The 22,926-nt window shown below is 51.5% G+C and overlaps 1 protein-coding gene across 3 annotated transcripts in view; it reads left to right on the top strand.

Moving 5' to 3' along the window:
• The window catches only part of PCSK6 (proprotein convertase subtilisin/kexin type 6), a 35,048-nt gene extending 12,935 nt beyond the window's left edge, over window positions 1-22,113 (top strand). For 2 of the 3 annotated variants that reach the window (XM_072933873.1, XM_030281258.4), the window contains exons 7-21: window positions 2,879-3,051; window positions 6,693-6,905; window positions 8,544-8,644; window positions 10,199-10,302; window positions 10,775-10,892; window positions 11,724-11,912; window positions 12,151-12,287; window positions 14,203-14,382; window positions 14,969-15,071; window positions 15,630-15,826; window positions 16,246-16,333; window positions 17,433-17,524; window positions 18,787-18,916; window positions 19,919-20,031; window positions 20,462-22,113. In XM_072933873.1, the coding sequence (XP_072789974.1) occupies window positions 2,879-3,051; window positions 6,693-6,905; window positions 8,544-8,644; window positions 10,199-10,302; window positions 10,775-10,892; window positions 11,724-11,912; window positions 12,151-12,287; window positions 14,203-14,382; window positions 14,969-15,071; window positions 15,630-15,826; window positions 16,246-16,333; window positions 17,433-17,524; window positions 18,787-18,916; window positions 19,919-20,031; window positions 20,462-20,559 (2,036 nt within the window). In that variant the 3' untranslated portion in view covers window positions 20,560-22,113. Of the gene's footprint in view, window positions 1-2,878; window positions 3,052-6,692; window positions 6,906-8,543; window positions 8,645-10,198; window positions 10,303-10,774; window positions 10,893-11,723; window positions 11,913-12,150; window positions 12,288-14,202; window positions 14,383-14,968; window positions 15,072-15,629; window positions 15,827-16,245; window positions 16,334-17,432; window positions 17,525-18,786; window positions 18,917-19,918; window positions 20,032-20,461 lie in introns of those variants that run through there. The other variant, XM_072933874.1, reaches the window with a different exon arrangement.
• Window positions 22,114-22,926: the final 813 nt, after the last annotated feature.

Raw genomic sequence — 22,926 nt, 5'->3', positions numbered from 1 at the left:
AATCTTTGCTGTGAGGGTGCATGTGGATTGAGGATGTGGTGTTTTCACCCCAAAAGTCCATAACTGCTCTTGGGGTGTTTGTCCTTGGAGTGTCTCTGTTTGCTATGGTCAGTGGTGCTGGCTGAGGTTCAGAGCTGATGTTGCTCATTTGTGGGGTCAAGGGATGCTGAGGAGCTGCTCAGAGCAGGGGGCCTGGGGAGAACCCCAAAAATACCCTCGGGGGGAAAAAACACCAAGCAGGTAGGGGGCCAGAGATGCATATAGGGGGGGATTTTCTGCTCAGCCCCTCAAATAACATGTGTGGAAAGCAAATGAATCTCTATCACCAAATTGAATCCTAGTGCAAATTAGCATTGCTGAGTTCATTTGCATTAGCTGAGCTGGTTGGAGCTGGGGCAGTTCTGGCCAGCCCTGGGGAGATGAGGATCTTAGTTGGGGATGGGAGTGTGGTGTCCCACCTTACATAGCTGGTGGAACTGTGTCAGGGACAAATGCCTGGAGCTGGCTTCTTTCAGCCTTCAGCTGCATCCCTGGCATGGTTGGAACAGGAGAGGGGCTTTTCCTGCAGCCCCTCCTACCACCCCAGTGCTGGGAGAAGTGACCATCAGTAGCAGGGACCCAAGTGCCCACCGGTGGATTTGGGGTTTAATTCCTTCTTTTGGCTTATTCATCCTGGCTGTGCAGAAAACAGCTTTTGTTAGGGTTGTGTCTGCATGGGAGCAGTGTCCACAGGGATCTTGCTCTTAGCCAAGTACCTCCCGTGGTTGTCTGTGCTGGGAAAATCCCCAGAGCAAAGAAATAACCCCAAGGAGGGTGAAGAGTGGACTGGTAGGGTTGTAACGGCTATGGCACATCATCCCATCTCCTGTGCCCCCTACATGTGTGATGGCTTCTTGCTTCTTAGAGGCTCCTTGCCTCTAAAAACCCATCTCCAAGCACACAGCAAGCAGCAGCAGAGCAAGGCAATGCTCGTGGTGGGATTTATTGGATCCTGCAGGATCAGGCCATTCCCTTCATGCTCCTTTCTCTACAGCAGCTGTGGAGACGAACGTTCCTTGTTGACTTTATGACGACCTCTGGGTCTCATTTTAATTTGCTGCCTTTAACGAGTGCCTTGCCTCAGGGGTGTGCTGGGGAGGTGTTGAGTGAGACAAGACACCTGGCAGAGGGCTGGGGGCCGGGGGCTTCCCACATCGTGAGTAGGCAAAGGGGAAAAATAGAGTCTGAGCCGTATCAAGTTTGGGATCATGGAAGAAAATGCGCTATAGCTGCAGCGAGAGTGATTTTAGATGGATTACACAAATAAAGCAGCGATTAATGAGCACAACTTGTTGGGGAAGCCTATTTGTCACACTCTGAGAGCTCCCATCTAATTTTACTGGCTGCTCTTCAGTGCTCTTGCATTGCTTTTCATATGCCCTGGGCAAAACACATCACTGCTCAAGGAAAGGGCTCCTGCCATTCCTCCTCTTCCCTCTCCTCCAACACTTGCTTTGGAGGTCACTCCCCTGTGTGACACAAAGCTCATTTATTTTGCAGTAGCCACCCCTGCTCCCTCCTGCTCCCCATTATTTGACCAGGGAGCCCCTCTCATTGTGGGTGGCTGTCTCTGGGCAGACTCTGGGTTGGCTTTGGGTTGACTTTAGGCTGATTTTGGGCTTGCTGATGAGAACAGCCACATACAGCAAGCACAAACCCCATCCCTCAGCTGTCTTTCCTTGCCGTGTGCAGCTCAGACCCTGGGCTTGGCTCTTCGCCCTTTCTCCTTGTGTTTTCTTGTTGACAAAGTGGAATTTTTTGGGAACAGCTCTGCTCCCTGATTTTACATTTCTAAGCTTGGTTTTGGCTGGTTGGGGACAGCGTCAGAAGGAGATATTTGAGTTGACTGGTGTCCAGAGCGCAGCTGCAGCTGGAATGACATCTTGCCTGCATTTGTTTGCTTTAAGACAAAATACATGTGGAAGGGGAAATGCGTTTTTATAAACCAGACTCTCCCTGGCTGACAAAATACGATGCTGAAATTTCCAGCATCGCTTTTCCTTCAAGGGCTGTTTCTGGGCAGCCTGTTGGGGTGCCTGGCACCCTCTACCCAGTGTGTGGAGAGGAAATCCAGCAGGGAAAGGGTGATGGAGAGCAGAGGGGGATGTGCTCTCATATTGCAGCAGTCAGAGGCTGGGGGTGTGCAGCAATCCCCCAGCCCATCCCACCATGGCTAGTGGGCTCTGCCTGTGAGCAGACTGGTACCTGCTGGCATTCCCAGCTGAAAGTGAGAGTTATCCCAGGTGGTATTTTGTCCCACCATGTGTTGGGGTCCTGGCTCTGATTTTGTCCATACAAACCACAGCCTGGGTTTTCCTAGGGTTTTTCCCCTCTCCAGGGAACCGCTGGCATCAGTTGGGCAGTGATGGGGTTTGGGAACAGTCACAGTCATCCCCGCTCGAGGGGAAAGTCTTCATCCCACCAATGTGCCTGAAGCTGGGGGGCCTGAGTGTTCAGGAAGCACCAAAATCTTCCAGGTGGAGAAATGTGCTAACTAAGGAACTAAAAGGGGAGAAAAAAGTATTTTAGTGGGGGGATTTTGTCGCTGGGGAGTGCAGTACCACTACTACCACCCATTCCCTACCAGAGGAGGGGAAGTGAATTTTAACACCCCCTTCTCCATCACTTGCCATGAAGCCAGCAACACAGAAAACTTTCCCCATAGCTCCCCAGCATCCTGCTGCCAGGCTTGTTGGCATGCGGGGCCACGGGCTGCAGCTATTCCAGGCGCGCCTGAGCTGTGTGGTTTCCGCCGCCGCTAACAAAGCCCTTTGATTGCAATCCTCACACTGTCATCCACGCCATGAAGCCCTAATGTCTGATGTTTTTGTGCTTTTAGGCATTCGTATGTTAGATGGAGATGTAACAGATGTTGTTGAAGCGAAGTCGCTTGGCATCAGACCCGATTACATTGACATTTACAGCGCGAGCTGGGGGCCAGATGATGATGGGAAGACAGTTGATGGACCTGGTCTATTGGCCAAACAGGCTTTTGAGCAAGGCATTAAAAAGGTGTGGATCCCACAGCGCCCAGACGCGCTCGCCCCCCTCCTCCTGTCCCGTGGGAAGGGCCGCGGCCGGCCGGGGTCTGGCGCGGGGATGGGCAGCTCGGCCCCCCGAGGCAATACCAGCATAGGGCTGGGGCGGGGGGAGCCAATCACCTCTAATGTTTCCTAGTTTCCCCCAGTGTCCCTAAGAGCTCCGGTGGGTGGTGACGGCGGGAGGTGCCTGGTGGTGGTGGGAGCCCTCGGCACGGTCCCGGCAGAGCAGGGAGGCCCCAGGTTGTGTTGTGATGCTCTGCTGGGATGAGAAACCCAAAGCGGTTCCTGGGGAGGTAATTTTGCACCCCAAAATGTCCTCCTGGATGCTGGTGTGGATGGAAACAGCAGCATCCCAAACCCACTATGTCCAACCCTCTCCTCCATGCTCTTTGGGCTCCTGGTGTCCTTTCCCAGGGGCCTCTGTCACGTTAAGCATTGCCCTGGTTTTCCACCCAGAACAAGAGGCTGTGTCACAGCTGGGGAGGGACATGGGTGTTGCCACAGGATCTGACAATGGATTGTTGTCCTTGTTTGGCCAACATCACACATAATTGACAGCTGTCAGTCCCTGCTGGGGATGCCATAGCCTTCCTGTGCCCCTTCCTTTGTGGGTACTTTAAAAAAATGCCAAATATTGGCTAAAAGCATTAGGAAAAAGGTTTGGCAGCTCGGTGGGTGCTGTGGGTAGGTGTTGCAGTGGCTCAGGGCCCCACAGTGACTGTTCCCTGGTGCTCCAGAGAAACTAGGGATGGGATTCCACTGCCAGCAGCCTCAGGCTGGGCTGTGAAGCCCCCACTTCAACCTCTGCCACCACTCCTTCCTCTGCTGCCTCTTCCCGCAGTGTGCCGGAGTTGGGGCAGCCTCTTATCTAAAAATAGGGTGGAGTGCTTTTCCCACTGTTTACTTGATTTCCTGCTGGGGCAGTGAGCCTGCCGAGGAATCCATTGAAGTGCCGGGGAGTTCACGCCGTGTAAATACAGGGGAACAAGCTGCTTTTTAGACCTTATTTTTCCATGCAGGAGCAAATGGGCAGCAGCAGGGTACTTGCCTAGCACAGCCCCACTGCCTTAGGATGCTTGTTTTTGCCTCCCAGGGGACATCCCGATCCCCCCACTGCCACGCCGTGTTTGCAGCACCCACTATCCCACATGCACAACTCGTAATTGCCAACTCCATCTCCTTAAATAATGAGGAAAGCTGCAAGCAGATAGTTAACTGCCACCTTTAGCCCAAGCAAACAGCTGTAACCAAGTTATAAATCCTTAAAATTGAGTTTTTAATGGAAACATTAAAATAACCTTTATCTATTAGCGATAGGACTGCGCTGTGGTAATTTATCATCTTGTTTCTTGTTCCTCCAGCCACACTTTATTAGTTTCCAAGCTAACGAGGGGATATTTATCCTGGTCATTCATGGAGTGCTGTTGGGCAAACACTCAGGCCCTGCAGTGCTGCAGAAGCAGGAGATGCTGTGCATCCCACAGCCAACCCATGAGCTGCTGGGATGAGCTGGATCAGCCCCAGCTTGGCCAGGGAGGGATTCCCTTGTTTAAATGATGCCCAGTTTCAGCTTTTATAGCAACCAGGACCCCCTCACTGGCATTGCATTGTCTTAGGTGGATGGCAAATTAAGAAGCTGGATGTTTGGGGTCTGCTTACAGAAATCTTGATTGTTCCTTGTTTGAGAACAAAGGGAGAGAATGGATTTTTCCAATCTGAAGGAGCTGCAATATGTGGTGAGCTCTTGCTCTGCCAAGAAACGCTGTCAGGTGTTAGCTGTGCATTGTTGTAGTGTCAGTCATGTGCCTGTTCATGTCCTTATGTGACTGTGCTGTCTCCAAACCCACTTTCCCCCAGTGCAGCCCTGCCTGGGCATTGTAGGGAGGTGGATTTGGAGCAGGTCTGAGCCTTTCTTGGGTCCTGTGGGCGCGACGCTCGGGGTGAGGGATGAAAGGGAGGTCTGGGCTCCCAGTCTTGTGATCCCAATCAAAACCATTGCTCCATCTCCAGATGCCTGGCCAATTGTGTCTGGTTTTATTCCTCTGATTAGTGATTTGGGAAAGCTTGGGTTGCATGCAGGGGGACCCATCCTTGGAGGTGTTTTGACTTTGGTGTGGGTGAGCTGGATGGCCACTGTCTGCGCCGAGTTTGTGGGCTGGGATGCTGCCTCCTTGGAGATCCAGGAAACCTTGGAAAGTGAGATGGGAGATGCCAGCAGCAGGCTTGGTGGGCTGGCAAGCTGGGCCGAGCTCTCTGTGATGCGGAGCAGGGCAGTAATTCCCTTGGCAATTGCACTTTTTCTTGTAGAGCTCCAGACAGCTCTATTAATCTTTGCTAGGGAAATACCCACCCAGTTTTGCTGGGAGGCAGCCCAGATAATGAAAACTTTCATAAAGTAAGGAAAGAGCCTGACTTAGACTGTCTATCCAGAGGCAGGGTCAGCTCAGAAAGCCTCTGCCCCAGGAGGGGGGTGAGACAGGTAATAAACCTTCCCGCTCCCCCCGGCGCCTAAAGCCCACAATAAATCCCAGTGAATTCCTCCAGAGCAAAGCTGCTTTATTATTATTGTTGTTGTTATTATTATTTTTTGTGGAGGAAGCTGCCACGGAGCAGTGGGAGGGAGGTAAACAGCAGATCTGCCCAGGCGAGCACCGAAATCTCTCTGTGGCTGGAGCAGCCGCGGGGAGGCCGGGGCTGCTCTGCTGCTTCCCTCGCCTGCCAAGCCCGGCAGCGCTCCCTCCTCCTCGAGAGCCCTGCCTTACGGGGCACGGAAGAGAACCAGCCACTTCATTTCCTGCCCCTAACCCTTCTGGCTCACCAAAAATCCTCCTTTTTGGGATGTTCACCTTGCTGTGAACCCCTGCAGGGCTGGGTTGTTCCTGGGTGTCCTGGCAGTGGTTGGATGGAGGGGTGAATTAGGCTCGTTCCCGTGGGGTTGACTTCTTTAGGGGCCCCTTGTTGGCACCACGGCTGCTGCTGCCAGGTGGGATTTTCCCCTGGCTCCGGGGAGGTCTGGGCAGCAGGCACACCCCTCCCACCCCCCAATTCCCAGTGGGGTCCTACAGCTGTACCCAGTGGGGATGGCTCCATCAGATGTTCCAGCCAAGTGACGGGGAGGGGAGAAAAGGGTGGGATCTAAAAAATAAAAGACAAGCAAAAGAAACCTTGAAGGATAGGCTGGGAGAAGGTTTATGGTGGTTTGGGTGGTTCATGAGGAGCTTTGTGGGCATGGAAGATTTGGGGTTTGGGTTTGGGGGCTCCCTGCCAGTTCTTCCTGCAGGGCCATCCCTAAAAGCACCATGCTGTGTATTAGCACTTTGTCCAGGGACTTTGAGTACCCAAGATGTTTTGCCTCATAGAAAATGTCAAAATTCTATTGCTGGATGCTCTCCCATGTTTTTGGGGAGTCACTGCCTGTAAACTGGGACTGACTAAGCAGGGGTACACATGTGGGGACCGATACAGGGGGTTGAGTGCTGGGCAGGGTGGGATCCATCCTTCCACCCTAACCAAACACTCAAAAATCAATCTTACCCCCCCTCCCCGTGCTGAGATGACCTCTCATCCTGGGCAAACACCTCCTCTAACCCTCCATCCCCTCCGTGCCCACAGGGTCGCAGGGGACTGGGGTCCATTTTCGTCTGGGCGTCGGGGAACGGCGGCAGAGAGGGCGATTACTGCTCCTGTGACGGCTACACCAACAGCATCTACACCATCTCCATCAGCAGCACCACCGAGAACGGCTACAAGCCCTGGTACCTGGAGGAATGTGCCTCCACCCTCGCCACCACCTACAGCAGCGGGGCGTTTTATGAGCGGAAAATTGTGAGTTTTACCCCAACATCGAGTAGGGCAGCATCCCCTGGGTGTTCTCTGCATGGCTGGGCTGGGTGATGGCTCAGTTGTAAGAGCTTTGTCCTTAGCCTGCAATGGGTTTTGCTCTGGTTTTTGCTCTGGTTTTTGCTCAAGGATGTCATGTTTTGTGAAGGAGAGAACACAGTCGCAAGCTGTATCAAGGGAAATACAGGTTGGATATTAGGAAATAGTTTTTCACTGAAAGGGTGATAAAGTTCTGGATTGGCCTGCCTGGGGAGGTGGTGGAGTCACCATCCTTGGATATGTTTAAAAATAGACTGGATGTGGCACTGGGTGCCAGGGTTTAGCTGAGGTGTTAGGGCATGGGTTGGACTCGATGATCTTGAAGGTCTCTTCCAACCTGGTGATTCTGTGATTCTGTTTTCCCTGGTAAATGGGTGAAAGGGCTGGAGGTTTGCAAAAATACCCATGTAAATATTTACCTGTTCCCCAAGGTACTTGCTCACTGTATCTTGTTTTTTCTTAAAAAAAAAAAAAAAAAAAAAGTGAATTTTAAGGATTTTTAGCCTGAGAGAGAAAACATGGGGAGGATGGAGGCATTTAACAAGGGTGTGGCAGCCCCAAACTGGGAGATGAGACTTTCTGGAGCCAAGGAGCTGCCTGAAAGTGTGTGCACATGTGGATCAGTGCAGTTTTCCCTGCTACCCAGGCTGTATTTGCCCTGTCCCAACAGCTGCTGTGGCCTGGTCACACCGTGGCTGATTGTTACTGACATCACTGTGCATCATCTGAACCTTGGGAAGTAAAACATCTCACACCAACACAGCACCTTACCCAGCCTGGGGATTTCTAGCAAGTGGGGTCTTCTGACTAAAAATTGTGGGCTTTTTTTTTTTAACAAGTAAATTTTTTTGTGTGTGTGTTGAGGAGTGATTTCTTTGACCCCCAAAAGATTAATTTCTAGCCAAAAAACAGAATGCAAGTGCCATTTTCATGGCACTCCAGGAGTGTTTGTATGGCTGAGGCCAGCCCCAGTCCAGTGCTACTGGAGCACTGTTGGGCAAAATCCCAAACCAGCTTCCTATCCAGAAATCACCAGGTTAACTCAAAACTTAGGAGCCTGTTAAAATGAGAAAGCATCTCTTGGCCCCCCACCCCTATCCAAATTTTTGGCACTCAAGCATCATGCTCTGTCTAAAAAAAAAAAAAAGCTGGAAATGGCTTTTTTTTCCTTTATGCAAATGGCAATTCTTGTCCAAGACAGGAGCTGGAGGCTCTAAGGAAAGTGATTAATATGGCCCAGCTCATTATGAACCTCTGAACATGTACCCACACCAGCTCACACCGCTCCATCCACATTTTCCTCCAGCTGATCCACCCACAAATGGACTTTTTTCCCCTTTCAAATAGTTTTTGCACCTTTGAGCAAAGGAAAATGTAAGTACAGGGGTGTTTTCTCATGCACCAAATGTATCTGAAGCCCATTTTTGGGGCTCTGTGCCATCTGATGGCATTCGAGTCGTGGCAGGGGTTGGGTACCAGCAGGCTCATCTCCTCTCTAGCAGCATCCCAAGCAAATGTGGGGTGCTGGATGGGGTAATGGCCATGCTGGGAACATTTTGGGGGCTGCAGCTCCTCTCTCCACAGGTCACCACGGATCTCCGGCACCGCTGCACCGACGGCCACACCGGCACCTCCGTGTCCGCCCCGATGGTCGCGGGCATCATCGCCTTGGCTTTGGAGGCAAAGTAAGTGTGACCTGCTCAGGAGAAATGTTCCCACATTTAGCACCTGGTGAGCAAAACCTGAAAGAAACAAGGTGGTTTTGTTTCCTCTGGAGTGACCGAAATGACACAGAGTTGTTTCAAATCGCTCCTTTCTGGCAGTGTTGTTGTTTGGAATCTGATCTTCCCACAGGTGTTTTATTGATCTAATTCTTCACGTGTTGCCGTGTGTTGAAAAGTTTGGGGTTGGTGACATCAGTCAGGTTTTTCAGGAGGTACATTAAAATCGCTGACAGCCAGCTCCAACGGGAGTTTTATAAATACTTCCTGGGGGAAAAAAAAATCAGAAAACATCACAGACATTGGGAAATGTCAGCAGAAGAGATGGTTTTCAGCAAGTGTTACATTTCTGGGAGAAAAGGAGTACTTTTTCATACTGTCACAAACTCACAGAACTTGATTGTCAGCAACACACCCCTGGTTCAAACCAGCTGCTCTTTTCCTCTTGTCCCCATCCCAGTCCCATCCTGGTTCCATCATGGTCCCCCAGCCCAGGAACAGCCCTTGGGCATCCTTGTGCTTCATGGAGTGTCTTCTCATGAGCTTATTATTATTTTTATGGAGTGGAAATAAAATAAAGGCTGGAAATAAGAATAAGCCCCAGGGCAGTGCTGCACTCTCATCCAGGGATGGTGATTGTGGCTCCATTCCTTCCTCTCTGGTTTAATCCCAACACCCAGGTTGGGCAAGAGCATTTCCGGAGATGCAGTTTTCATTACAAATATATTAAAAGCTTTAGATGTAATTTTTGAATAGTTTAGCTGAGGCATAAACCGCAACATTAACTTACCAGAGCTTGGTGCTGAGGCATTCCATTATGACAAGAGAAAATAAATTGAATTTCTTTCTTTAAATGTTGCTCGAGAGCAATATAAATCCCAGCTCGAGATGCTGAACAACTGACTATAAGTAAAGCGAGGAAAATTCTCGCTTAGCAATATCCCTGAGCTGGGGTCATGAGGGGGCTCAGAAGCATTGAGCACTCAGTGTCCAGCACTCTGAACACACAAACTCAGCCTGGGGAGGTAGAGGAAATTTGGGTTTAATTTTTCTGTTTAATGAACAACCCAGGTTTTATTTCCAGCATTTTTTTTTGCTGATATTCCTATAAAGGGAAGGTTTGCTCAGCACTGTGTATCAGCAAGCTGCTGAGCCCACTGTTCTGCCTCAGGATGTGCTTTGCTCCCGTCTCCTTCAAAAAAAAAATGGGGAAAACCTTCCTGATTGGCTTCATTTCTACCCTAGAGCCTGAGAACTAAATGGCCTTATCCAAGAGTAAATACTGCAATTCCCATGGGCATGTGGCATCCCTTCCTGGGGCACACCACTCTGCTCGGGCTCCTCAAGTGGTGGAGGGTGTCAGCATTTAAATCATCAATTGCTTTTTTCTGAGCAGGAAAGAGGAAAAAGGGGTGGCTGGTGTGGTTTTTGGGGTTTTTTTTAACTCAGTGGGGTACCTGCTGCTGCTGGGAGGACTGAGAACAGCAGAGCCACCCCATGAGCCACGTGTCATTGCAGCCCTCTGCTCACCTGGAGGGATGTCCAGCATCTGCTGGTCAAAACCTCGCGGCCGGGGCACCTGCGAGCGCCCGACTGGAAAACCAACGGAGCGGGGCATAAAGGTGAGAGGCCGTGGGGATGGCAGGGCAGGAACGGCCAACCAAGGGAAAATAAAGGTCTCCAGAACTTCACTTATGGGGACAATTCACTGTTGGTGGCCACTATCACGTTCATTCCTACCTTCAGGCTGTTAAATGGAGGGAGGAGAGGGCAGTAATTCATGGAGTGAGATGCTTGGAGCTCTTGCTTGGTGGAGATTTGGAAAACTTGTTTGGTGGAGATTCTCTTGAGCTGCAGAATTTCCTTCTACTTTCCTTGGGCTGCTCTCAGCAATGGGTTTTCCATTGTGCCAGCGTGGATTTGGGGTGTAACTTGGCCAGGGTGAGGAGATCCGTGTGCTGAAATACCTCACACCCCAACAGGGTGAACTCCAAACCTTCCCTGATGGTTGGAGGATGCTCCACCAAGCACTGAGGAGGAGCTCCTGATCCCTGCTGGGAAGGCTGAGGGTTTCTGAGTCTTCTCTCTTTCCAGTTAGCCATCTATATGGCTTTGGGCTGGTGGATGCTGACGCTATTGTGGTGGAAGCCAAGAAGTGGAGGATGGTTCCTCCCCAGCACGTCTGCGTGGGAAGCCTGGACAGGGTGCCCAAGTGAGTGTTGTGGGGTCTGTGCCTATGGCTCGGCGAGGTGCAGGTCCCATTAGGGCTCTCCAGGGCCAGTTTTGACAGTGGGTGGTTTTTTTTTTTTTTTTTTTTTTTTTTTCCTTTTGCAAGATTTCACTTCCCAGATAAGTGATCAGCAGGGAATTTTGAGGGCTGACAGTGAGAGACCAAACCCACTCTGCCTGCTGGGTGGGTCCTGTGTGAGCAGTGATGTGTTGGTCTCTCTGCCCTTACACTGAACACTTTGTCTTGATGGAAGACACTAAAACCTGGTAAATTGTTGCAAAGATGATCAAATTTTCAATGAATTTGGCTTCAGGTTCAATCCAGCTCAGGTTCACATCTCATCCTTGGTAGGTCAGTCCCTCCTAGGTGAACAGTGGGATCAGGGATCTGACCAAGTGGACACTCATTTGCCAATGCCTGGCTGTAGAGCAAGAGAGCTGTTAATCAGAAAAGTCTTTTAGAGACTTGCATATGCAAAACAGGAATGAGTGCAGAGCCAAATGTGTTCATGAAGCTATTTATCTGATACAGACACTAATTACAGCCCAAAGAGGAGTGCTGCACTCGTAATTATAATAAAGCAGCGCCCTTGCAGCCCATAAGGCATAGATCTTCGAAGCACTTCAAACTCATCTGGTTACCATCCAGCAATTCAGCAAATTCCCGTGCTAGGACACTGGGAATCGCAGTGGCAGGTAAGATAATTTTTGCTGTGAAGCAGCAGGAGACCAGGTCCAAATCTAACAGGGTGTCCATGCCTGGGAGCCAGGAGCACTGTGTCCCCATCCTGACGCCGTGCCCCATCCCTGGCAGGTACATCCGAGCTGACCACGTGCTGCGGGCCAGCACCCTGAGCAGTGCCTGCGCCGAGCAGCGGGACCAGCACGTGCTGTACCTGGAGCACGTCGTGGTGCGGCTCAGCATCGCCCACCCGCGCCGGGGGGACCTCCAGATCAGCCTCATCTCCCCAGCTGGGACACGCTCACAGCTCCTCGCCAGGAGGTGAGAGCAGCCGGAGCCACGGCGCGTCCTTCGGGGGGTTGCTGTAGGTTTCATGGGGTTTTTGGGGGAAAGTGGGAAACATGAACAGGTTTCAGCTGCAGGAGTGCTTTGTGCACAAGGGTGTGTACGTGCAGGGATCCCTACAATCCTCAATTTAGGATTTCAACCCATCTACCTTTTCTGATAAAATACAACATTTCAAAGTCACGTTTCTTGGTGTGTGGCATTACCGTTGCAGGGTGTTTGACCACTCCAATGAAGGCTTCAAGGGCTGGGAGTTCATGACCGTCCACTGCTGGGGGGAGCGTGCAGCAGGGGAGTGGACCCTGGAGATCCACGACACACCATCCCAAGTGCGCAACCCTGCCGTGCAAGGTAAGGATCCCCCAGAGCCCACCAGGCCCTCTCGCTCCCAAATCCATTTCTAGGCTGCTTCTCTTGGCTGTAAATTTTGCTATGAGTACTGTATTGCCCAGGCTTTCAAACATGGGAATGAAATGTTAGCTCTGAACACAGGAGGCTGCTGGTCTGGCTGAGCTGGAAGCTGGTTTTCTCACAGCAGCAGCAGCAGTAGCAGTAAACTGGCTGCACCCAAGAGCCAGGTTTCCAAAATTAAACTGTAATGAGTCCAAACGAGGATACCCAAGAGCTGTAATTGTTGTTTGTTTGTTTTGCTTCGCTTCTGGGACATCTGGCATGTGGGTTGGTTGTGCAACGGAGCAAAGGGACGATGCCCCACGGGCTCCAGACGGATGGACATCCTCCCTGGACTGCCACCATGCTGGTGGGGGGTGGCTGGGCTCAGCCTGGCCCCCTGCATGTCCCCAATCCTGCTGTGTCCCCCTTGCCCAGCTTGGCCGCCTGCTCCCTGACCCCTTCCCAGCACAGGAGCCGTGTGGGCAGGATCCGGCCCCGCCTCGCTGGCTGGGGGCAGCAGGACGTGAAGCATCCTGCCTGGGGCTGGCGTGTGTTGTGGGGGTGTTAAATCCACACAATCATTGATAGGAAGCCAGGAGTATATTAAAAATTTCTCCCACGCTACTTTCTGGCGGGAGGTGCACGTGGGGGTGCATTGCACAGAAAGTGTTTCTGTTTGCTGCCCTCACCCCAAATCTTTTGAACTCAGAGAGCAGCAGCAAAGCGCCCACAGAGCTGATTTTGCCCTGGTATTTACAGTTTGTGGCTGGTGTTTCTGAGCCCCTCACGGGCATCGGGCTTGGCAAAACAAAATGAAAATGAGTGCCTTAATCATCCCCTCAAAAAGTCTGCACTGTGTTTGAAGCAGAGAGGGGACAGCAAGAGGAAAAAGAGGAAAGATGCTCCCAGCTTGTAGCAGAAATGAGTATTAAATGTTAATTTAATACCACTAAATTCATTAATTTAATATAAATTAAGTACTATGAGTGTCATGTCGCTGGTACTGCTGCACCCCCACATCAGCCTCGTGCAGCCTGGGCTTTCCTCACACAGGATATTTTAGATTTAAAGGAAATTCAATTCTTTTGGCAAAGGCACTTCCCCAGCTGATGCTGCCGGAGCTTGGCCCTTCGCAGGCTCCACACCAGCAGTGCTCAGTGCAGCAGGTGTGTCCTCTCCTGCCTTTGGGAGAGCCAAGGGATTTGGGTAATGCAAATTTTAAGCCCTTCCTGGTAACACAGAGATTAGGAGTTAAAGCCGAGCACACTGCGGGCATGAAGTGACTCGCATTGATGGGGAATTGGAAGAAAAACAGTGTTGGAAAGAAGGAGCAGCATTTTTGGACTCTCTCCCCAAAGCCATGTGGCTTGTGGAGGGTCTTGGTGTGGGTGTAAGGCCTTGGGGGAGTCTCACCAGGTGCACTACAGTGTTTTGGGGGATGCCAAGCTCACAGACTTCTGTTGTGTCAGGCAAAGAGAGGGCTGGAGCAACAGCAGCAAGAAATAATCCAGTGTGTGCCAGGTGGCTTTTGTCAGACAGAAATAATCCTCTATTGTGGAGCTTTTAAAATTACTGGTTCTCTCCAGTGTTGGACTCGGAGACTGTGGTGATGCTGCAGTTCCTCAGATGTTATGGAATTAAAATGAGTTATGGAATTAAAAATCCCTTGTAAGTGGCTTAAACAGCTGCATTTGTGTGGGCTGGAAGCGCAGGGGCTCATGAACATTTCTGGGTATCCAATGTTAACTTCTGCATTGCTGTGCCAGTGGTCCTGATGGTCCAGTCCATCCTCCTCCTGCTTCCCCCAAAACTGGGTCCCCCAGAGATGGGGGAGACAGGGAGTGGGATGGGTGACGTTGCATCTGCCCCGCAGGGAAGTTGAAGGAGTGGAGCCTCATCTTCTACGGGACAGGAGAGCACCCCTACACTGCCCTGAGCGGGCCCCAGTCCCGGGGGAGGTCACTGGAAGTGCCAACGTCGGAGATGGAGCCATCGAGAGCCGCCTTCCTGCAGAGCCAGGTGGAGGTGGCGGAGGAGGAGGAGGAGTACGCGGGTAAGCGCTGCCTGAGCTGCCACGTTGCTTCCCCCAGAGTACCCAGGAAAATGCAAACCCTGGTAGAAACTGGGGGAGCCACGAGGCCTGATCCTGCCTGGGGCTGAGGCAGGCTGGGAGGATCAGGGCCTGTGGCCAGCACAGGGCAGCAGGATGGTGAAATTAGAAGGTAGGAAAATGCCCCGTCCCAGCCACAAATTGGTGGTGCAGCTGTCTGAGGGGTAAAAAAAGCTCCTCTGCCCACCTTCCCTCCTCCAGCACGGGCAGGGGCGGGTGTCTCTGCTGCTCCCTTAGGAGCAAGTCCCTCTTTCAAAGCTGCTCTTGCACCAGTGTTCAGCCAGAGTATGGCTGGGTGGGATTCATTCTGGGAAGGATGAGCTGCAGGAAAGACAAGCACCCAAGGCCATGCAGCTCCATAGGATAGATAGGATAAAATTTAAAATATAATAGATATAGGATACGGAATAAGATGGGGGAAGGGTCCAGGTGTCCTTTAACCCAGGGAGGGTGTGCTCAGGGCATCCTGGTAGTGGTGTCTGGAGGGTGCTCAGCTTCTTCCACACTGTGCTGGTCTCTCCCTTCTCAGGCCCGTGCCACCCTGAGTGCGGTGACCAGGGCTGCGATGGCCCCAACGCTGACCAGTGCTTGAACTGCATCCACTACAGCCTGGGCAGTATGAAAACTGGCAGGTGAGGGGTCGTGGGGTGTCCCCATGGAGTCCCTGGGGGGAACAACAGCACCTTTCCTCAGGTCTCACAGCTTAGTGTGAGTGATAGATGTTTGCATAAAGAAAGAAGTGTATGAGAAATTAAATGGGTGGAGGAGATGTGAGGATCCCTGTCCTGAATTAGGGTACAGTGGGGTGGAGGACATGGAGCTGGAGGGTCCTGGAGGATCTTGACCACATAATCACGCTGGGGAAGAAGCTTTGGCTTTATGGGCTGAGGTTACCCACACCCAAGGGACAGCCAGTTGAACTGTCAGGAACTGGGGTTTCCACTCCTCAATCTCTTGGGATGGCACAGGGAAACTTTACCTACAGCTGTGACAAGAGATTCCCCATCTCCGTATTAGAGCTGTGACTTTCAAGACACTGTAAGCATAAGAATAAGAAATAAACGAGCTCAGATTGCTGCCAAGGCTGGGGGACACCCCAAACGCTGCGGGAGAGGGGACAGGGGCAGGTGCCTGAGGCGGGAGGTGAGCGGTGCTGGCACCAAAGCCCAACGCCGCCGTTCCCTCCCCAGGATGTGCGTGAGCTCGTGCCCCGCTGGGTTTTTTGGTGACAACGGCGCCCGGAGGTGCCGGCGGTGCCACAAGGGCTGCGAGCGCTGCGTCGGGAGGGGACCCAGCCAGTGCACGGCCTGCAAGAGGAACCTCTACCACCACCCCGAGATGGGCACCTGCGTTCTGCTCTGCCCGCCCGGCTTCTACGCCGAGGAACGTAAGGATGTTTATCGCTTGCAAGTCGCAGCATGAGGATGTGCAGGGGTTGCTTCTATTTTAAATGCCCTGGGTGGAGAACACAACTTGATTCTTGAGCATTGGCTTTGAATTTCCCTCTTGACACACTTTGCACGGTGAAGGGAGGGAAACCTCTGGGTGTTCAGAGGGTGGTGCAAAGCAGAGGTACTTGACTCAAAGCTCTTAATTAGAAGACTGCAATTAATGATCCTGGCTGTTTGCAAAGCATATTTCTTTTTAGCAAGTGGTGACAGATAAGGTCACCTGCAATAGTAGGGATCTGCTGGGGAGGGTTATGCCTTTCCACCCTGGGGTGCAGTGGAGCTTTGCGGCTCCAACTGCTGCTTGCAAATCACCGTCCAGATTTTATTCTCCCTGCTTTGCTTTGTTTTTTGAAAGGTCAGAAACGCTGTCTGAAATGTCATCAAAGCTGTAAAAAATGTGTCGGTGAAGCAGACAAATGTACTGCATGCAAAGAGGGATTCAGGTAAAACACCAGCATGGGAGGAGTTCATACCTGCAGCACTCATACTTCTGTTTAAATTTGGGAAAACCGATGGGAAATTAGAGAGTGAATTAAGTTCAAGACCAGAGATCCTGCTTCCATGGTGCCACAGCTGTGGTGCACTGTGCTGGAGGTCTGGGAATTTTAAGGTGGTGATTAGTGTCTCTTTCTTAGCTGAAAACCATGATTTAAATTTAATTTCATTTTTCCCAGCTCTTTCCAGGGTGGTGGGTAAGTGCTGTGTAGAGCTGGTACCAGCCTGAGCTGCTTCAGGCAGGCTGAGAATGCTCCCTGCAAATGCAGAAACCCTTCCCTCAGATTCATCCATGCTGCAAATTTTATTTGATGTACCTGTTGAGTGGGACTAGTATAGTACAGTGATTTTCCAGCACTGCAGGCAGGGCAGCCCTTACCCTGTGAAGACCACTGGGTGCCACTGCTGCTGGCCCCACGGCATCTGTGGGACACAGAGCCCAGTGCCAGCACTAGGGAGAAGCTGTTTTCCATACCCAGTTGCTCATGGAAGTACAATCCCATAGCAGTCTGCAGTGTTCAGGCACTGTAAGTGAGCCAGGGCCACGGTGTAGCAGTGGGGCTCGCTCAGACAAAGAAATTCCCGCTGCCAAAAGACTATCTACTCCCTCAGAAAAGCACAAGTGGAGGCACTTGTCAGACATAATCCACACGGTGCTTGTTTTTTATTGTCCAATATCCTTTTAAGCCAGGACTTCAAATCATCTCATGGCGAAGCAGCACCGGCCCAGCCACGGTGCTGAACCAATTTCCTTTTATTCCAGGGAGCCCCAGTAGTGCAAAAGGTCTTCAGGAGAGCCTGGCTGGCTGCCCATGGGAAAAAAATACTTTTATTTCCTCCTGGATGCTTAATTAAGGAACCAGCAGCTGTCCGTTTGGTCCAGGCAGGATTTTAATTTCTCCTAAAACGCTGTCTGGCTTTCCAGCACCTCCTGCGCTGCAGGCTGAGGAAGCCATAGGACACTGGGGGATGAGGAGATGGGAATGGGCTGTGCTGAGTCCCCTATCCCATAGCTTTGGGTGCAAATGTTCTCTGCTTTCCCGGCAGCCTGGCAGGGGAGAGCTGTGTGCCAGAGTGCCAACCTGCCATGTACCTCAGCCGGGAGCCCCGGCGGTGTGAGACCTGCCCCGCCAGCACAGGTATGTCCTTGGCCCCACAGCATCCCATGCAAAACCCCAAACCCTCCTGCATCAGATGCCAATCCCCACTGCACCCACCCTGAGCCGAGGCAGTGAGTGCTTCAGGGAAAGCAATCCCAAGTCTCCAGCGTGTCCCCTGAGGTATATGTTCATGCTGGAAAGGTTTTTAGGGGAGTTTTTACATTTTTATTAGAGCCATTTTTTATTTCTCGAGCTCCCCTAAGCCAGGTGCTTCAGTTTAATAAGGTTGCAGGGGAGGCTGTAAAACCCTCTCGGAGTGATGGAAGGTGGCTTTGCAGTGGATAAAAATGTCAGGCAGCTGAGGTGTGTTAGCCTGTGTTATCCCATGTTATCCCAGCTGCCCCACGGTGCTGGGCTGGCTGCTTCTGGCTTCCCCCAGCTGCCTCAAGTTGATCAGCATTCCCTTTAAATCCTGCCTTTCTTACTTCCTGCAAGTCCAATTATTTTCCATTGTTAATGTTTGCGTCTGCCCTTGAAATCATCATAGATCTGATGATAATATGATCTCTAGACAATCCGTGTTCAGTGGCATGAACCTCTTCTATCATACATGGGCAATTGCCTTAGTCTAAATCCAAAATATTTATTGATCTTGTTGGCAAGGCTGGAAGGGAATGGGCTCTTAATCCCTGAAGAAAATGATTTCCCTTCTAATTCTTATTCCAGTCAGTGTGAACATACTCCACCACAATTATTTTTCCAGCCTTTTCCTTCCTCCTTTTCCTGCATAACCATTTCTCAAGCTTAGTGCGTGGAAGCCCTTTAATGATACCACCTCCATCACTGAGCTTTGCTGTCCAGCCACAGCACACAGGCATCAGAGTGGGCCCTCTGCTTTCCCAGCTCCTCTCTGGAGCACTTTCCTCCTCCAGCTCCTCCCTGGCCCAGTTCAGCATCTTCTCTTCCACCCTGGGGAAATCCAACCCTGTACATGCTTGGGAGCGGCGGCTGATGGCCCACAAGGGATTTTGATGTGCTGTTCCTCACCAAGCCCTGGTAGGCAGCTCTTGGCTCTGCAGAGAGACAGACACTGGGTCCCAGCTGGGTTTTTTGGGATGGAAGCTGAATTTTATGGGGTGGGAACCAAGCACATGTGCAGGACCCCATGGCAAAACAAGCATCTTGTTCAGGAGCAAGACAAAGCCAAGCTGGTTCCCCCATCACACGTGGGGCTATGGTCATGCTTGCACTGTCTCCAAAACCACACAGGTGCCATTTTGCCCTTTTCCCTGTCCCCACAGGGCCAGGCGAGGAGGACTGCACCCCCTGCACCCCCGAGGGCCCTGCACCCCACTGGCGCTGTGTCCCCGCCTGCCGAGAGGGTTTCTACCCCGCCGACAGCCACGGGCTGCCCAACAAAGTCTGCAAGAGGTAGGAAACCACCAAAGCAAAGCCAGGGCTGATGGAGGACACTGCCAGCCATGAGAGGATCATGCTGGAAGCAGCTTACAGCTTGATGGAAATTAAACAGGGATGAGGGAGCCAGGGCAGCTGTGGGGCTGGACCCCACATGCTCCTGCCCTGTGGATTTCAGAGCAGTGGAGCTGCACACTCTCCCGCCAGAGCCTGCCAAGGTGTCTTAGGGCTACGGTGGAAGGGGCTCAGCCTCAGCCCCGGGCTCTCTGGAGGAGGTGTGGGAGGAACAGCAATGTTTAAATAAATATTCCAGCTTTCAATTAAACCTGCTCCGTTTGCCCCGTGGCCAGGTTGGAGCAGAGTTCCCCACTCCTTGGCCCAGCACGGGGCTGTGTGCGGGAGACAGGGAGATGCCGGGAGGCAACAATTTGCTCCCACTCTCTCCGGAGCTCTGCACTTTAAGTGGGGAGTGGGAGTGGATTCAGCCTCATGAAAGCAAACATGAAAGGCAAGGATTAAAACTGACTTGGGAACACACAACGCCATCCCTGCCTGCTGGGGTTTCACTCACCTGCACTGCTTCTTCAGCAGGGAGGAACAAGGGACCAGCATCCCTTCCCAGAGATTTCAGGCACAATCTCCACAAGCCACTGTCCCCAGGCAGGAAGCACAGTGCTGAGCTCTTCACTCTGAGCAAATGGATGGGAGCAGCACAGGTTCCCTTTGCAGCTCTTTTTCTAGCTGGGATGGCTGGGAGGTGAGGCGCATGTCCCACTGAATCTTCCCAGAAGGCAAGAGCTTTTGGGATGTCACTAGCTGTCACTGGGCACTGAGCTGGCCTCACCAAACCCAGGGCTTCAATAACATTTCAAGCTTCAAATTTGCCATTTTCCACGTCCTCTGGTTTGGTTTGGCTGTCACAGTGCCAGCAGATGTCTTTTGGCTGACAGCCCATTTAGGGTGGCCTAACCAGGGTGTTGGTGCTGGCTCAGGCCACAGCAAGATCTCTGTCCCCAGGTGTGATGACCACTGTTCAGCCTGCGAGGGCTCCAGTGGAAACTGCCTCAGGTGTAAGGAAGGTTACAGCCTTCTTGGTGGCTCCTGTGTGACAAATGAAACCTGCACCAATGGTAAGTGGCAGAGCTGCTGGCAAAGCAGTGCTATCCTGGTAGCAAAAATGAGGTTTGGGGGATTCCCTTCACCATTCAAAGTGCTGGAGCTCCTGGGCTTGCTGGGGCATGGCTGCAACAGGCTGGGCTCTGGCTGTGGGGGGCAGGTGGCTCACCTGGCATTGCTTCTGGATATCTGCCTGTTGTTCAAACACATCCAAACACTTGTATTTCGTTATAGTTTAGTTTTGGGGCTAATTCTCCCACTCACTGCAAAGCCCCTTTATTCCTTCATTAAAACCATGTGAAAGATGCCCTTAAAAAGTGCCTCCTATTCAATTCTGTCTCCCGCAACACTGGCACAGTTGCTGACCCTGTTATGTGCAATGTTTGTTTATTTAAAATGTTAATCTGCTCTCATTTTCTCTTGTTGCTCACCCCGGCCTCCCAGCTGACAAGACTTTCTGTGAGATGGTGAAATCAAACAAGCTCTGTGAAAAGAAGCTGTTTGTGCAGTTCTGCTGTCAGACGTGTCTTATGGCCGGGTAAAGTTCAGCGGCTGCATCCATCCAGGACTTCCACTGACTGCCAGCCCAGTTTTGCCAAATGTTTAGGACAAAAGTTTATTTTTTCAGCTTTGGGAGAGTTTACATGGTGCTGTCAAGCATTCGCTCGTAAGTTTGATAGCTTTAATATCACTGTCGGCGCGTTTCTATAGCAATATGTTAAGCAGAGATTGGAGCGTACCCTGAGTGATCAAGGCCTGGAAGCAGCAGACAAGTGGTGATATTAACACTCTCAAACACTCCTGGTGAGCAGGGACCAATGCATGATCCATGTACACACACTTGGTTCTTCGCAGAAATCCTACTGATCCGCCCGCTCCCAGCGGCCGACGGGAGCCCTCGCCACGAGGGATGCAGGACTTCACACACCCCTGCGAGGAAAGAGCCGATTCTGGCTCATTTTTGGTACCCTTTTGTGCCAGGTGCCAGCTGAGCTAACCCTGCACTGCCAGCGCCGTGCTCTGTACATAGGTAAAACGATGAACCAGGCGGCTGCAGAGAGGGCCCACAGCCCCCTCGGGCACTCCTGTTCGGATTCGCTGCTTCCCTCTGGCCGTGGCAATAACTGGAGGTTTGAGGACCAAAGCCAGAGCTGCCCCGTGTGGCTCTGCAGGTGTGTCAGCCCAGCAGGGCTTTGCCCTGCAGGTAACTGCAGCCAGGCAAAACCCGTGTGCCTACAAGGAGTAGGGTTTTTTGGGGGGGTTGTCCACACGGACCAGCCTTACCATGAAATGTATTTCCCTCCTGGAACTGCTTGTGCATTGCTGATCAAGTCAGTTCTGGAACAAGCTAAATCCTTCCTCTAAACGAGATGTTGTCCCAGTTAATCTTTCTTGGCATTTTGCGTTATGATCCTCCCCCTGTTTCGCTGGGTACACCCCTCTCTCTCTCTCTCACAAAATCCTCCTGTTCATGGCAGTGATTTTTCTTGGGCATCTATTTCCCAAATGAGACATTCCAGGGATCCAGCCAGGAAACTTAATTCTACAAAACCCTTCCCTGAAACAAACCTTTTCATGCTCTCTCTTAATAGTAAGTCATGTGGTGTTTATATAATTGTGTTTAAAATATCCTTGGCTATGTTGTTTTACAGATTTTTAAAAAATAACTTATACAATCCTTGTTTTTTTTCTCTGTGGACTATTTTTTATATGGGAGTGGGGTATCTTTTTGTGTCTTATTCCTTCTCCTTTTCTCCTCTCTGACCCTGCAAAGCCACTCTTTGCACGAGACATATGTAAACACTCTTTCCTACGCTGCATGTTCTGATTTTCATTGTTAATAGTTTTAATGAGTTAAACCTTTTGCCAGTGAAATTGTCACCAGTTCCACACGGAACTGGGATAATCCCTGCTTGGTTTCGGCTGCAACGACACCTGCCCTGCCTGGGCTTGCCCACAAGAGCTCACCTCAGCCAGGTGAGGAGGAGAAAGCCATACTGTCTCCAGCCCTCACCTGCCTGGACCAAATCCAAGGAAAGATGGAGCTTTGGTGAACTGATCTTTAAGTTAATAAACTATTGATCTCCCCTGACAAATGAATCTGTGCTTTTTCCAAATTCAGGAAGTCCTGACTGGAAGCACTGCATGTCCTTACTTTGCTGGACAAAGCAGCTGCCCTGGCTGGAGCACCTGTGGGAGAAATGCTCAGGGACAGATGAGCTGCATCTGCAAAAACCTCACTATTGTTATAAAGGTCTTTTACTTCCAGAAGAAGCTCAAATCCAGAATACCTGCCCTGTGCCAGGCTGGGCTGGGGCACCCAGGGCCGTCTTACTGGGGTTTGGGGCTGTGCTGGGGCACGGGTGGGTGCATTCTGCAGTGTGGGGCATCCTGGGTGAGCTGGCAGAAAGGCTTGCTCCCCTTCCCCCCTCAGACAAGGAGCATCCTGAGCTCCCCAGTTCCCCACTGCAGCTCCCAGCAGCTGTTCCTTGGTGGCTGTCTGGGAAGGAGAGGAGCTGCTGGTGTGGTTGGGGATGGAGGGAGCTGTAGAACCCTTTGTTTGTCGTGTTGGTTTTGCAACAACCATGGGCCAAGTGCCCAGGGTAGTGCCTGGATATCTGGAACTGAGCTTTTTAAGTGCAGGAAAAAAATAAAAGTATTGGAGCCCTCCCACAGGGGAAGATGCTTTCTCAGGGTTGTGCAGCTGTGGGCTCCTGCATTTTGTTGGTCTTCACATTCATCAGATGATAAATGTGAATTCATCACATACAGAGATTCCTTTTGCTGCAGGATTTCCCTTTCAGTCTCAGGCCAAACCAGAGGTCAGAACTGGGGGTGACATGCTCCTGGCTTCTGCCCCTTTGGTTGGAAAATACCAAACTTCATTTCTCCTGCTGTGTTAGTGAGAA

The sequence above is a fragment of the Taeniopygia guttata genome, chromosome 10 (genome assembly GCF_048771995.1).
Source record: "Taeniopygia guttata chromosome 10, bTaeGut7.mat, whole genome shotgun sequence".
Taxonomy (NCBI): Eukaryota; Metazoa; Chordata; class Aves; order Passeriformes; family Estrildidae; genus Taeniopygia; species Taeniopygia guttata.
Note: the sequence above shows the minus strand (reverse complement) of the source record. Positions and strands in the feature narration are given on the sequence as shown.